The 15,968-nt window shown below is 33.7% G+C and overlaps 1 protein-coding gene and 1 long non-coding RNA gene across 3 annotated transcripts; one reads left to right on the top strand and one right to left on the bottom strand.

The window, feature by feature from the left end:
* The first annotated feature begins 6,028 nt into the window (after positions 1 to 6,028).
* On the top strand, positions 6,029 to 7,690 carry LOC145801438 (uncharacterized). Its single transcript, XR_014342940.1, has 3 exons — positions 6,029 to 6,146; positions 6,270 to 6,379; positions 6,514 to 7,690. It is a non-coding gene; the product is annotated as an uncharacterized LOC145801438 (long non-coding RNA).
* A 2,735-nt stretch (positions 7,691 to 10,425) lies between these two features.
* On the bottom strand, positions 10,426 to 15,386 carry LOC114275205 (protein PAL OF QUIRKY). Of its 2 annotated transcripts, none has more exons than XM_028217208.2 (4): positions 15,007 to 15,386; positions 13,367 to 13,659; positions 12,475 to 12,557; positions 10,426 to 11,223 (listed from the first exon to the last, which is right to left on the bottom strand). In XM_028217208.2, exons 1-4 carry the CDS (start codon positions 15,185 to 15,187, stop codon positions 11,217 to 11,219), a joined length of 564 nt encoding a protein of 187 aa, XP_028073009.2. In that variant the 5' UTR covers positions 15,188 to 15,386; the 3' UTR covers positions 10,426 to 11,216. The 2 variants fall into 2 exon arrangements, with proteins under 2 accessions (XP_028073009.2, XP_028073008.2); XM_028217207.2 differs by having other exon boundaries at positions 10,426 to 11,106; positions 15,007 to 15,330.
* Positions 15,387 to 15,968: the final 582 nt, after the last annotated feature.

Raw genomic sequence — 15,968 nt, 5'->3', positions numbered from 1 at the left:
CAAAGCATTATTTGAAGGAAAAATGACATTTTGAAGATCACTTTTCTTTTACAAATAGTTTTCGATACTTGAATGATGTTTAAGCTTGTAGCTCTATTTCTTTCACATCGTTCACTGCTGATATGATCGTATTGACTTGACATGATGGAATATATTTTTCTTGTTTTGTGTATTTGGTGTCATAATGCTTGTATTATAGCAACTTTGACTGTGTAGTGGCAAAAATGTTACGCACTTTACTCCTAATACCTTCACATTGCTTAATTGGAGCATGATTTCTTGTTTGCTAAACTATGTGGTGCATAATTGAAGTTATTATGGTAATGCAACGGTCATGTTTGTCAGGAATACTCAAAAAAGTTCATATTATGTAGAAGTCATAAATATAGGCTAATGAGTCTTTATTTGCTTTCATAGCAGAAGCAATTGTTTTTTAGTAGTATTTGTAGAGTAGATTTCAATTGAAATCAAATGGACATGACTATCATGCAAGAAGCTATTGGTTGGTCTTGGGATACTGCTACATGGCACCTCTTAACCAACCAATAATTTTTCCTATCATGCTGGACATATTTTCAGAACAATGGATCAATAATGGGGACCATCAACTACTGTGTTGCTATGTATTTAACAATGTCCATCATTGTAAAAATATTTCCTTAAATATCTTTTGTTTCATATGGACCATCAACTAGTGGGTTGAATGTATTTTTCCATATGAAAGAAATCTAATATGACAATCTTATATCGGGAATACCAAATCCAACGTTTCAATGCCCCACAAGTGGTGCCAATGACGCCAAAAGTTGTGAAGGTGCTATTGAGAACTTTATGACAAGTATTTTATTTGATGAGTTTTTTGTTTTAGTTTTGTTAGTAAACATATGTTATATTACACATTTCTGGTTGGGGTCCATATTAATCATTGGCAACATAAATTAATCATTGGCAAATTAAGTGATTATACCTGTGGTTTTAGTTCGGTTAGTAAACATATGTTAATTTCCTAGCACCGTGTAGCTCAAATACACTGACTTTTCCATCTAAGCTCATTCAAGTTCTATTAAAATATTTTTTTACATCTTCAGTTCATTGTTAGTGGTTTAGTAGTTGACTCTATGCCAACGGTCTGTTCTCTTTTCAATGTTGAAAAAGAGGCTCTTTGCAATGCTGGTGGGAGAATTTTGCAATGATATGGTTTCTTGTATAATTGGAATCATTTTAGTAACTATTTGAAGGGGAATTTGAGATGCATTCATAGCCTAGGTGCCACGTACTCTTATTGAAAACTAGTTGACTTTGTTTCGACTTAACTGCTGCCTTTTATTTGGAATTGTGTAGACACCCCATTTTTGACCGTCCTCAAGACTCGGTTGTGCTTGCAAGTACATCTGGACACAAGTTCAATTGCTCGTCGGGCATTCGACTTTTGTGGCGGAACGTCACAGGTTCGAGCTTTCCAGACCCTGTATCCTTTCTGCCCCATTCTTGGACCATGACTTGGTCCTTTCAGCATCTTTCTCCTGGTGCACTGCCGGCCATGGTCTGGCACTGCCGGCCATGGATTTGTTTCTACCGACCATTGAGTGAGCCTGCCGGCCATCAATGAGCCACTGCCGGCCATCACTGATGGCCAACAGAGCCCCTGTCTCAGCTGGTTTTACTCCAGATCTTTTGAGCCAGCTGGAATCCTTTTATCTGCCCTCCATACACGTGTATGAAGGGATGGAGCTCTTGCCAAGCTTCTTGAAGAAACTTTGCATTGTTTTTCTTCTATATAAGGAGAGAGCCTCTCTCATTAGCAGAGGTTCAGCTCTTTGGAGAAGAAACATCCCCCTCTCTCTAGATTTTGTTGTATATTTGTGCCTTGAAGTCCATTTTCCTTGCACTTCTACATTACAACACATTGAGATATACCACCACCATTGGATTAAGGTTCTTGGGAGGAATTCTTGAGCTCAAAAAATGAGGTTTACCTCCTGAAGTTGCTGGTTTTGAAGTTAACCTTCAAGGGTGAGTTTCTTCCCCTTTTTAGCACTTTTGTGTACCTTATTTTGGCCATACTTGCATATTGTTTTAGGCCTTGCTTTCAACTGAAAAAAGTCTTGTATTTAAGTACTTTTGAAGTTTGTTTAAGGTCTTTTTGCTGTTGAGGGTCTTCAACCCTCTTGTTGGCTTTGTTTAGCCTTGTTTGAGCCATGCCTTAAGGCCTCCGAGCTAGCCTTGGTTTGGCCTTCAAACCACTAAAATCCAGTGGATTTTAAGTGGTAGGCATGAGATTTTGAGGCCTCAAATCAGAGGGGGTGGCCTCCTCTCTTTTGGTTCTTGTGTGCTTGCATTTTTGGCCTTCCAAAGGAGCATGCCTCTATGCATTTTTGAGGCTTAGTTCAGGCCATTTTTTGTGACTTTTAGGACCTGCATTAAGTCTGTCCATGGCTGGTTTGGTCATATTTTGCATGCATCTTACATGTGTAGTGTAATCCCATTCATAGCCTTACAAAGTAGCATGTTCTTCTTGCATGTGTTGGCTCCATTTCAGTAGGTTTTTGGTGATGTTTTACCATGCCTTAGATCTGTTTTGGGTTGGTTTTGTCACTCCATGCATGCATCTTACACTTGTAGTGTAAATCCCATAAACTAGTCTTGTATGCTTCTTGCTTTAGCATGTCATTCTAGCTTATGTTGAGCCAATTTTAGTATGTTTTTGGTGATATTTTTCCATGTCATGACTCTGTCTAAAGTGATTTTGGTCATCCTTTGCATGCTCCATATACTTGTAGAACAAATCTTGCTTACTGGCTTCATGTGCATGATGTTTTGACTCATCATCCTAGCATGTTTTGGCTTTGCTCCAGCATGATTTTGTCCTTGTTTTAGGTTGTCCTAGGACTGTTTTGGGCTGCCATGGCCATATCACTCATGCTTTGTATAGCTATAGTGTAAATGCTTAGGCTAGTCTTGGGTTTTGAAGCCCCTACCATGCCATACATGTGATGTTTGCATGCTTTGCCATCATTCTAAGTGTTATTTCAGTCCATGAAATGTGGCTATACACTTGCATTTGACATGCTTTTAATGCCTTGGAGGTTGGGCTCTTTATGCCTCAAGAATGAACTTTTATGCATGCCATTAAGCCTAAGCCCTTGGCTCATCATTTCAGTGCATTTTTGGTCTTGTTATACCATAATGTAACTCTGTTTTATGTAGCCCAAGTCATGCCATGTTTGGTTCTAATAGGTATGGTGTAATGCCCCTTTGTAGCTTTGCATGTTCCATGTTTTTGGACTTGTGTTCTAGCTTGTGTTGGCTAACTTTGAGCTTGTTTTTGGTCTTGTTTGGACCTGCCTTGGGACTGTTTTAGGTCCCCTTGGCCCTTTGGGGCTTGCTTTGTATGGCCATGGCTTAAGGCCCCGTTTGTTTTCAGAGATAGAATAGAGGGGATTAATAGTGAGGGGATTGATAGTGAGAAATTGTTAAATTATTTTTATATAAAATAATAAAAAAAATAAAAATTATAAAAAATTAAACATTATATTTAAAAAAAATTCCCAATATATAAAAAATAAAAAAATTTCTAATCCCCTCACTATTTTTCTAATACCATCTCTACCTCCTCCTTACCAATCTCCCTTCCTCCTCCTTACTAATACCAAGGGATTACTAATCCCCTCCCTATCTCTCAAAACAAACACCCCATTCTCAATCTCTTCCTTACTACCAAACCCAATCCCCTCCCTATAACCCCAAACAAATGGGGCCTAAGTCCTTTTACTTATTTTGAGCTTTGAGCATCCTAACATGCCATACTTGCATTGTTGAGTTGATTTGGCATCAATTTACATGAGATTTCAGAGCTTAGGGTGTTGTCACATATCCATGCTTGTTACTCTTTAAGTGTCCTTAAGAGTTACATCATTGCGACTTAATCCTTGAGCCAATTGGCATGCATGTTTGTCTCGCCATTTCATGTTTTTCATACCATCATTCCAACACTTTTGGCCACTAATTTGGACCTATTTGAGAGCTGTCCATTTTAGTTTAAGTCCTTCCCCCTTGCATGTTGATGCATGCTTGCGTGTTTGCATGTTGTTACATGCTTAGCCATTTTGCGTGCTATCGCATGCTTGTTATATCACATGTTGTCGCATGTATTGATACATGATTGCGTACTTGTTGCATGCCACGATGTTTACATGTTTAGGTTGCATTACCTTGATTGCATACACTGTATTGTATTTGGTATGCTTGCATCGCATTTTTGTTTGGGTTATGTGTTCATTTGTGCATTCATTTCATATCGATTTGCACAAGTTGGATTTTTGGCCATCATGCATCGGGATGCGTGATTGATGGTCGTAGATCCGACTATGCCTCTCCCTTGATGTTTTGAGGTGATATGGGGTGGCATAGTGCGTACATACCCTTAGGAGACCCTCAATTTTCTCTGTTTTGTGCTCTACTGTAGCTTGGTGTCCCAACACATCAGTGGCCGGCAGTGCCTTGCAGATGGCCGGCAGTGCCATGTTGTTGGCCGACACCCCTTCATTTTTGGTCGGCAGTGGCTCTCCATGGCCGGCAGGCCACTGATGCACTCCCCAGCATGTTTTTGGTAAGGTTCAGCAGGAATTCCTTGAGGACACCCTGCAGACTGAGCCTTTAAAGAGCAACAGGAGAGCGTTTCGAGGCGAGAAACCGAATGCGAACATGCATACCCTTCTGCTTCTGTGAACAGAGCTGGGGCGGCTTTATTTGTTGCTTTTCATTTTGTAGTTAGTTAATTTGTTAATTAATTAAGTGTTGTAGTAATTAGTTGTAACTAGTTATTCAATTCGGTTATGTAATAATTAATTAGCTTGTTAGTTAGTTAATTAGCCGGCATGTATTATTTATTCGGACCCTCTGTCGAGAGGGCCAATTTTGTAATAAGTGTGCGTGCGTGTGTGCATGTCTTCCAACCCACGTCTTTCTCCTTTTTACTTACCCGCTTTTGTTGGTTACTTTTAGGTCATTTTTTAATTAGCATACTTATGCTTTGCATGTTTGCATCCATTCATTTGTCTAGCATACTTATGTCTGCATGTTTGTATCCATTCATCTATCTTGTATGCACCGGGCTCGGCGTATCATACTAACTGCATCGTATTTCAATTCCAAGTTGAATACATATATCAATTGTTGCATCTTATATGCTATTTTAGGATAACCAAGCCTATTTCTAGTTGCATTTTGCATGCGTTACATTAGCCATCTTAACATGAACTAGGACCATGCATTGATTACTAACTAGCTCTTGTTTTGGCTTGGAGTACTAGGCAAGCTTTTATGGTTTAGCATACTACATGTGTGTCATTGATTGCCATGATAGCATGCTTGCCATGAGGCTAACTACTTATGTGTTTAACTGCCTGAATGCCTGTGAGTGAAGGTTGGATTACTTGAATTGGAACAATTCATTGAAATCTGCATTTTAGCCTACTTACGAGTAGCAAACTTCAAACCATTTTCCAAACAAACGGATATGCGATGCTTTGTTCCAAATTAGGCGATCTAGTCTATACTTGTTTTGCTGTGCGCATCACATAGTAATTCTAGCTAATTAACCGGAATAAGAACACATGTGTTTCCAAAAACTAGATATCATGTTTAGTAGTGGCCGATCTTTGATCAGGCGAGCGAGGGTGCTCATAGATGACCTTCACCAATCGTACCCAAGTTCCGAAGCCGAGGCAACTTTGGTGATGACAGACACGTGGCCTTAGGCAACGAGTCAGGGTTTCCTAAATTTTCTCAAAAAATAAAATATTTAGGTGGCGACTCTGTATCTAGCAAAGCAGTCCATGTTTGGCACTTTTTTACAAAAATCAGTTTTCCAAAATGATTTGCCGGATTTGGACTCTTTGGTGATTTATCGGTCTTGCATTGCACTTTGCGAGACTAGATTCAGAACCGTAACATTTGAGTCCGAACTATAGGCATGAGGCCCCCAAGGGCACGTCTACAAACTGCAAACTATGACATCATTTATATGCTCATTTTCTTTGGTTGGGTTTGTTTAGGAAGTGGTGATAATGCATTGGGCATGTGCAAAGATAATAGCTTCTTTAGCAATCCCTGATATCACTCTTCTTAAAAGTTTACTTGATAAGGTTTGTGTTATCTTTTGTAGTTGTTTAATTTAGCTTGGAAGTGTGGTGATTTTGTTCATTCTATGCCATCTAATTGTAAAGTATGACAATAATTTTTTTGTTCTTGTTGTTGTTTTTGTCCAGCTGAAAATATGCAAAAGTATGTCTTATGCAGCAGTTGCTGCTCATGCAGATAAGAGTGGCAGACGTAAATTGGCTGCTATGCTTGTTGAACATGAACCACGTTCTTCCAAGTAGGTTCTTTCTTCTTTCTTTTCCACTATTTCATTATTTTTCATTCTTTCAATCCTTTGTTGGAGAAATGTCTCTCTAACGAACTAAATGATGGCTTTAGTCATTTTGTAAGAGATTTTGATCGTTGTCTCAGGTTCCTCTACTACTAAGCATTGGGGAGGAGGATACAGCTCTGACAAAGGCAATTGAAAGTGGTGATACCGACCTTGTTTATCTTGTCCTATTTAATATCTGGCAGAAGGTATCACTTGTGATATATACTTATTTTAAGTAATTTGTATGCCTGAATATACTTCTATAGATGAATCCATTAACATTTGTGGAGTGCAAACAAATATCACTTTTTTGGGTTATGATTTAGTTGTTTTTTCCATATACATTTGTTAAACACAGAGGCCACCGTTGGAGTTATTTGGAATGATACAGGCCTGAACACTGGCACGCGATTTATTTATAAGTTATGCACAATGGGTACACTCTATTTGACTCTTTTGAGGGTTGTTTCTTTAATCTGGGGATCTTGTTATGTAAACTTGTTATTATTTCTTTATTTGTGCAGATACTATAAGCATGATTTTCTGACAGACTTCTTTCTTTCGTCTGGGCAGCTTCAAGTAGGTTGACTCGACTTATATGGGTTAAAATCTTGTTCTTGCATTTTTGTTTTTCTTTTAATGGACATCATATATTGGCTGCAATATGCTATGTCATTTGACCGAGTTATTTGGTGGTTGGGCCACTTATCTCCAAACATGCTGCATGTTACCAGATGCTATATTTGTTTTCCAATTTTTTTCAATTGAAAATAAGAAACTGACACGGAGAGCTATTTCATGATTCATGACTTTGGGAAATTATGTGAGCTTTGTTGAATTGCTAAGAGGATAACCATTGAGCAAAGAAAGAAATTTAAGCATAATCTTGTTATAGGTGATGATTGGATAATAAATTTTGTTGATTATCAATATTTAAGAAGTAGGCAATGTAAAACAAAGTGTGATCTATTTATGATTTTGTAGTAGTGTCTATGTATATGTCATATCTATATGGTAATCCAGACATTTTATACTAGTCACAATCGAAGTTGTTGTTCCTTTTCTATTGATACAGGAGTTGAAGAGTCAGTGTGATGAGAAAATATTCGATTTTATCTTTTGTAAGACAAGAATAGTCTTCACAAAAATAGCAAGTTTATTCATATGCTTCTAGCGATTTCTGAATAAATTTATGTTTTTATTTTTCAGGTTAGAAATTTCCTAGAGAGATGCAAAATATGGTCAAAGAATTCAAGAGCTTAGTTTTTTTCATTTTTTAATATATGTAATCAGAGTTAAAAACTTTTTATTAATTCTTTTGTATATACGTTTGAACATTTAACTTTCATTTATGAAATATATGACGTTATTCCATTCAACATGTGGGTGATTCAAAATATAGTATATAGTGTGTATTGCATTTGAAAGCGTACAAAAGTGTGATCTTATTTCATTATTAATCATAGGTTTTATTAGATATTAATCACACTTAAAATCTATGATCTAAATGTTTATTATCACATGTTTTATTAGTTATTAATCACACTTAAAAGGTGTGATCTAAATGTTATTAATCACACTTAAAAAGTGTGATGGATCATTTTTAATCACACCTAAAAGGTGTGATATAAATGTTATTAATTACACTTAAAAGGTGTGATGAAATCATTTTTTAATGACACTTAAAAGGTGTAATTAAAAATGACCCTTTTTAATCGCACCCCTAAAGATCACACTTTAACAAAACTTAAAAAGTGTGATTAAATAGCATCCATCACACAAAAAAAGTATGATCTATTCATGATTTTGTAGTAGTGAACTAAAACATCAGCATTCGATGGATGGTTAATACTTATAAACCAATTTACATTCTTTACAATGCCACCAATAAGTACATTTATGTTCCAATCCACTTCCCTTATTTATCCAATTCAATTCATAGACATAGTCCATTATCTAACCAAACAATTTAAATGAGAGTACAACTCATCTTATTAACACTTCCATTATCCACAATTCAAAATGAGACTACAACTCATATAATCAACACTTCAATTATTAACATCATTCAGATATACATAAAGTTTCGAGACTTTCACCCTGGACACTCCATCAATGGAGTCCATCCCCTATCTCCTCCCAAACAATATACATATACAATGTATTTAAATACATAGTCATATACAATGACCCAACAATTCACATATTCAATGTGTTAATTCCACTGTCACATTCAATGACATAATCCAGTTGATTAGTTCTAGTTTACCTAATCATTATGCAGTACCTACAACAATCAAGACTATTCTCCACCGATAGTCCAAAACAATTATTTCTAAACAGATAATAAATTTATCAAATAGATAAATTATCAACATTTTCATAGGTGAGTGATTAATCAATCCAATTGCACCATTTAATCTCATAATTTCCCAATTTCATATTTTCAACTCAATTTCATATTTTCATATTTTCCCAAATTAATTATACAAATTAATTATTCAAACTTAATTAGGGCATTTTCTCTCTTTTCTCGAACATCAACCCAAGGTTCAATTTCATCAATCCTACAACAATAACCCCATTTTCCAAGGTCTCACATACATATGGGGCTCAACAATTGAAAATCCCTCTTTATATATTTCAAATCAAACCCTAACTCTCCAAAATTTCCATAACTTCACTATTTAATCAAATGCCTAAAATTTATGTTAAAACTCATAAGGAGTAGTTTATTCATACCTCAAAGTTAAGAGACCAAAGGAGAAGAAGAGTGAAACCCAAGATGCTCCAAATTCACAAATTTTCGGATCAATGAGAAGCCCAAGCCAAGCTCTAACTTTCTTACAAAAAGACTAGGGTAGAGGACTCCTAAAATAAGGTGTATTTGTGGAGAGAAGGTATGCTTAGAGAGAGAAGCAGTCGGATCTAGGGTTTGGATGAAAAAGATGATGAAAAAGTGATGTATAACCCGCTGCTGCCGCCAACTGATATACTCGAGGCTCATTCGAGTGAAGGAGTGGTCGCTCGAGCGACTTGACATAAAAGAATCTCGCTCGAGCGCAAGAAGCGTCGCTTGAGTGAACAATGCGAAGCTTCAGGTCTGCAACCCAGAAGCACGCTCGAGCGCAGGAGTTCTCGCTCGAGCGAAGAAACACAACCTTTGGGTCAAAAAGAGACGCAGACGCATGCTGGAGCGCAAGAGTTCTCGCTCGAACCAAGAGACACACCACTCAAAGTTCACTCGAGCAAAGGAATCCTGGCTTGAGCAAAGGAACTAAAATACAAAGCTCGCTCGAGCGACAAAAGCCTCGCTCGACCGAATAAACCAAAATCTGGACAGCAACCATTTGTTCCAACACCCAACCAACATGTTTCAAACGTGCCCAACACATTCCAAAACTCAAATACAAAGAATTAAAAAATAAAAACGAAAATAAGACAACAACATACAACCACTAGACTCGAGTCAGGAACACAATACATGACGGAAAAAATCGAAAACGCTATAAGTAAGTAAAAATATAAAACATTACCTAATATATAATAACTTAATAAAGCAGGACGGACTGATAGATTATCCTATAAATTTTGAGTAATTCACTTTATTCTTTTGATTTTGCCGATGAAATAGGCCCCATGTGAACCCACGTTAAATTTGAAATAGACATGTTATATATGAGCTATTTTTATCCGATAGACCCAGGCCATCAATAAACACCACATTTTATTTCACCATATCGGGTGTTTGGGAAAAAAATTTTTTGGTTAAAATAACACTAAAAAACAACATAAACTAAAATAATTAATAAGACAAAATATCACATCAAATCGATAATTATTACATTTTTTCTCTCACAAATATCATATCTGACTACAAAAAATCCAACGATCTTTCCAAATACAAAAATTTTAACCTTCTAAAATAGCTAAAAATTAAAATAATCTACTAAATAACAACTTCCCAAACACCCACGTTATATAAATACAATAAATGTAATAGTGTCAGCTTTTGTGAATCCTTAAGACTCTTAATTAATTTATTTATTTACAATCCTTAAAAAAAATAAAAAATAAATACAATATCACCTAACAGATAAGACTCAAATCCAAATTCACACCCGGTAAGCCAATCAATCATACAACAGTTCACCAATATAACACTCCTAATCTACCCTTAATAAGGTGGAAGAGAGAATTGAGAGCGATAGAGAGAAGTGTGGGCTCACTACTTCACATAATCTATTTCATGTCATTAGAGATAAATTAATTGTGCCAAATTAATGCTCCCAAACATTTCTCGTAAGCCAATATCCTCCAGAGCAGTCGAGGCATGTGGTAGTAAAACAGTTGCCACTGTCTTGGTCCTTTCTTTCATTCAGCCCTTGCCTTCTCTTCAAACTGTCCAAAGCCCATTTCCTCCAATTCAGATGCACTGTTCTTCGCATATACTCCACGGCACCGCCTTTTCATTCCTTTCTGGTATACACACCATCATAGTAGGCTCGTAGTTGCAGAAATTGACTAATAACCTACAACGCCTGTCTTAGGCAATAGAATATCGCAGTGGGATCCATGATGTTGCCATCTCTGATGTCAATCCATTGCATGAAATCAATGCCTTAGTAGTGTGTTCCCATCGCTTTGTCAAAGGAAAAAACTTCAATCGAAAGCGCATATGGTCCTGACACCTGAAAGGTATATACTTTTCCCATCAGAGAAAGCAAAGTCGAACAGTAACTCCAATCTTATATTGCTTTCAGCCCCATATCACTATTTGCCTTGAGAAGACTTGTTGCCATCACTCACTGTTCAAAAACAATAATCAGTCCTAGGCAAAAATGAATAAATCAACTCAATGACTAATTTTTATACAAATATCTTCGTCAATTTTTATAATTGAAAGTTATATTGAAGTTTTTCACGGCATTGACTCGAAACAAAAATCTCATCTTAGTGACACCTAAGTAATTGTCGCTTATGACCATTTGAATTACGATACGGGTTGATAGGATCACAACTTACCTACACCATTTTGTATATAAGAAAAAATTATAATACTAACGCTGTGTTTGGTTAGAAAATTTGGAAAGGAATTTGAAAAAAAAAAAGAAAAAAGTATGTGAAACTAAGTGAAATATAAGGTATGTTTTATTCATATTTCACCTACCTTTTCCATTTCTCTTCTCAAATCCCTTCTCAAATCCTTCAACCAAATACAACATAAAAGATATGTATAAAGAATAATGTGATTATATTAAATATTATTATTTTAAATAGTAGTGATATGTCTACCACATCATTTTTGTAAAAAAATTATGTACATTTTTTAAAAAAAAATAAAATAAATTAAAACATTGTGCCATTAAAAGGAAATCTATTCATAAAACTAATAAAAAATTCTATATAAATATACTATAATTCCAAAATAATATGGACATTACATTAAATAATTGTAAGACAAATAAGGGACAACCTACCATCATGGTTTTTTCAAAAACATTTTTCAAAAAATTATAATTTCTTGTTTTTCGTATTTTTTTATTTTTACTGAATTTTTTTAATATTTTAAACAATTTTTTTTTTTACTTTTTAGACATACCTAACATAAATATATCTAAAAAATAAAAAATTTATGAAAAAAACTTTTTAAAAATTCACTAAATATCAAAAATACAAAAAAAATAAGAGAATTCAGTACATTTTTTTATATTTTTATATATTTATTAATTTTTAAAATACTTTTTCATAAATTTTTTACTTTTTAGATACATCTAAGTAATGTGCATCTAAAAAAATATAAAAAATGTTTAAAAATTTTAAAATATTCACTGAAAATAAACACGAAAATTAAAAAATTTAATTTCCAAAAAACTTAATTCAAAAAACTCAAATTAAACTCATTCTATTTTCAATTTCAAAAGTTGAAATAGTTAGCTAAAAGGAATCTACCAAAACCAAATTAATGATCCTATGCAAAAACAGAGAAGAACAACATGAAAGCTTAAACAAGGATTAAAAAAAAAACAAACAAAAAAAAGGTTCTCATAATAACTTACAAAATGCTAGTAGTCATCCTGAGATGCCCAACACCCATTACTTGGTTCCATCTTGAGAAGAAACTTGGAATCTCTTCCCTTACCTGTAAATAAAATGGCATAAAATTTTTTTTAAAAAAAAAAACATAATTAGAAAACTATATGCATCAACATAAAATACATGTACACAATTAAAGCATAACAGACAAAAATAAAATAAAATGGTGACAGAACATGAAAATGAATGAATCCAAAAAAATAAAAAAAAGACATGAAAATGAATGATGCTTGTACACGTAGGCAATGGTGGTTTCAACAAACGATAAAAGTAACGGAGTGCACAGATAACGGTGGCACGCAATACGTAGAATCTGACAAAAACAGAGTAATTATGTTCCGTCACGACACCGAAAGAGTAACGGCGATTAATTAATGGAACGGTAACGGAGAATTGAGAAGAGAGAGAAAGAGAGAAAATGCTCTGCAACGATGGCGTCCAAAAGGAAACATCTTAAAAAAAAAAAATGGCGTCCAAAAGACAAAGAACATCGAATGGTCCAAATCTGAGTACTGGACTGATTAATTTCATTAATTTCACGCCATGGATCAAAATTTCAAAAAAAAAAGGAGAAAAAAAAGAAGCCAAATTTACAGTCCATTTCGAATCTTACACAAATCATCTCGATCTTTTTTTGTTCTTTTTGTTCTTTTTTTTTTAATGTTGAATATAGTTGCCTATATATATATTTATATATATATTGTTCAATAAAATTTAGTCCAAGTACTGCACCAAAACTTAGCGGAGCTATTGCCAATGGTTTCCATGATGAAGATGATAAGCATAGTGAGGATGATGAATCTTTCCAGCTGCAGATGCAGATTTAGATTTCTCATAGCACAAGGGATACAGTACCGGCTTCCATATCTGGTGGATGCACCGATTCGCGGCGGCGATCGGAAATCTAGAAGACGAACCAGCGGCGGCGGAGGAAGGAGGAGGAGAGAGTTTTTTGGCGGATTTGGGCAGCGAGAGAAAGGCTCTGATCTTGAGAGGTGGTGAGGAGGCTCGATCGTATTCTTCGATGAGATTGGAGAGATCTTCATCGGAGGTGATCGATACCAAAGCATCAAGATCTTCAGTCGGAAGCTGACACCGCAGACTCACCGACGTACCACCGCATAACTCTCCCATCTTCACCATTAGCTCTGTAAATTCACCACACCACAAACCATCTCACTCTCCACATCCTCCATAAAAAAATATTTATCATAAATTATATTTTTTATGCTTTAATTTAAAAACAAAATGATTCATACATAAAATTCATTATAAAATATATATATATATATATATATATAAACTTTACGAGTTGTAACAATACTATTATTATAAATAAATATATTTTTAATACTATTTTGTTTTGAAATGAATTATCCATAAATTACATTATTATGTATAAAAATCATGTATGAATTTTTTTTTATAGTAGTATTACTCAATTTTTACTTAAAATTATTTTTGTTAAAACTGATATGAGTGCCTAACATCACATAAGTAAAAATTAAATGATAAGAAAAGTGTCATTTGTAATAAATAAATAATAATAATAATAATAATTCAATTGTCCTTAAAAAATACTTATATTAGAATTTTCCGTCCAAATTTTTAGTATGTGGCAAACTTTTTTAATTTTTTTTTTGTTTTGTTTATAAAGATTTTTTTTTTTTAAATTTACAAAAATCTTTTCTTTTCGATCCTATTATCAACCTGAAAACTAAATAAAAACATAAGAAAAACAAGTTAAAAAGTTAATTTTGTAAATTCTTTTATTCAAATATTTTAAATTAGACATAAATTAAAAATAATTCATTTTAAATAAAAAATATTTAAACTGGATCTTAGGGATTGTTTGGAATGTCCTAAATAAGTGTATTTTTTGACTTTTTGAACTAAAAAATTAAAGAAAAAAATATGATTGTTTGGGTTAACTTTTTAATTTTTTATAAAAAAATGTGTATTAAAAAATTGTGTAAATTAGTGTGTAAGGAAAAATTAGGATGGTGAGTTGTGCGGCCGTAATTTTTTATTTTTAGTGAATAATGATAATTTTTTAACTTTTTAAGTAATTTTTTATTTTTTTGACTTTTTTCAATTTGCCAAACTTGACCTTAATTGTTGTAATTAAAATATAAAATAAAAATAAAATTTGAGTAAAAATAAAAAAATAAAAAATATAATTTGCATATATATATATAGAAAAATAATATAAAAATCTACTTCTTAATCCATTTTCTAAATTTAGTGAGGTATCAAAAAGATATAAAAAAATTTCTTGATACATCGTGAGATTAAGATCTCGTTTGTCAATTATATATTTTAATAAAAAAATTATTATAAATTATCACATCATTTTTTTAATTTTTTAACATATTTTTTTATAAAAAATTAAAAATTATTAAAATAATATGTTGCTAAACAAAACTTAAATCTAAATTTTAAATCTGAATAACAATATATATATATATATGACACAAAAGGACAAATGAACCAACCGGCAAAGGAGTTGGAGCGGTCAACGGCGAGGACACGTGTTTCGCCACCGTGGTAACGGAGCTTGCCGTCAGGATAACGGGGGAGGATCTTGCCGCCGTAACTGCAGAGGAACTTGATGGTGGCGGCGGCGTTGGGTTTGAGGGTGAGGTTTTGTTCAGTGTTGAGAGAAGGTCCGACCATGATTCAAGAGAAATGGGGTCCACGTGTTTTAGATTTATGAGAAAAACGAAGAAGAGAGAGACTACTTCAGAGGAAAGGAGAGAGAGACGAGGAAGAGAGTTGAAGATGCTTTGGATTAGCCTCTCTCTTCAAGCCTAAGGAAGGTACCCTTAAGCCATTATTTATAGAGATTATGCGGGAGGAGGCTAACGCTTTGTTTGGCAAGTTAACTATTTTAATTGATTATTTAATTTTTTTTATTATTATTATTATTTGAGGTCTTGTTTGTTATATATCGTAGTTAAAAATTTTAAAAATTATTATATGTTATCACATTATTTTTTTTTATTTTTTTACATATTTTTTATAAAAATTTAAAAAATTATTAAAATAATTTGTTCCTAAATGAAGCTTTAGGCTGACTAAAATAGTTATGTTTAGGAAGATAGTTAATTTTTTTTTTTTTTTATACTTGATTTGATGATTGTAAAAGAAAAATAAATAATGTTATATATATTAATTAACGTACTAACTAGTGTACTAACAGATGATGTGACATAATTTTAAAAATTTTAGATATTTGTAATTTGTATAATAACTGAGGTCAATAATAATGACATAACACTAGTTAGTACACTAATGTGTACACTAATTGATACATGTAGCACCACCGAAAAAAAAAAGAGTAGTGATAGAGAGCTCTAATACTAGAATTGCGTCAAAAAAAAAAAAAAGTAAAGAAAAAAAGCCAAATATCATCATGTGAGACTCACCATTAGAACTCTATTAGAACTTCCAAACA

Source organism: Camellia sinensis, chromosome 10 (assembly GCF_055761805.1).
Source record: "Camellia sinensis isolate YWXY chromosome 10, ASM5576180v1, whole genome shotgun sequence".
Taxonomy (NCBI): Eukaryota; Viridiplantae; Streptophyta; class Magnoliopsida; order Ericales; family Theaceae; genus Camellia; species Camellia sinensis.
The sequence above is the reverse complement of the archived record's forward strand: the minus strand, read 5'-3'. Positions and strand labels throughout refer to the sequence as shown.

Coding starts and splice junctions, on each gene's coding strand:
- LOC114275205 (XM_028217207.2), bottom strand. CDS start 15,187: ATGGTCGGACCTTCTCTCAACACTGAACAAAACCTCACCCTCAAACCC. Junction 13,660..15,006: donor CCGCTCCAACTCCTTTGCCG/GTTGGTTCATTT, acceptor GTGAATTTACAG/AGCTAATGGTGAAGATGGGA. Junction 12,558..13,366: donor TCCACCAGATATGGAAGCCG/GTACTGTATCCC, acceptor TTTTATTTACAG/GTAAGGGAAGAGATTCCAAG.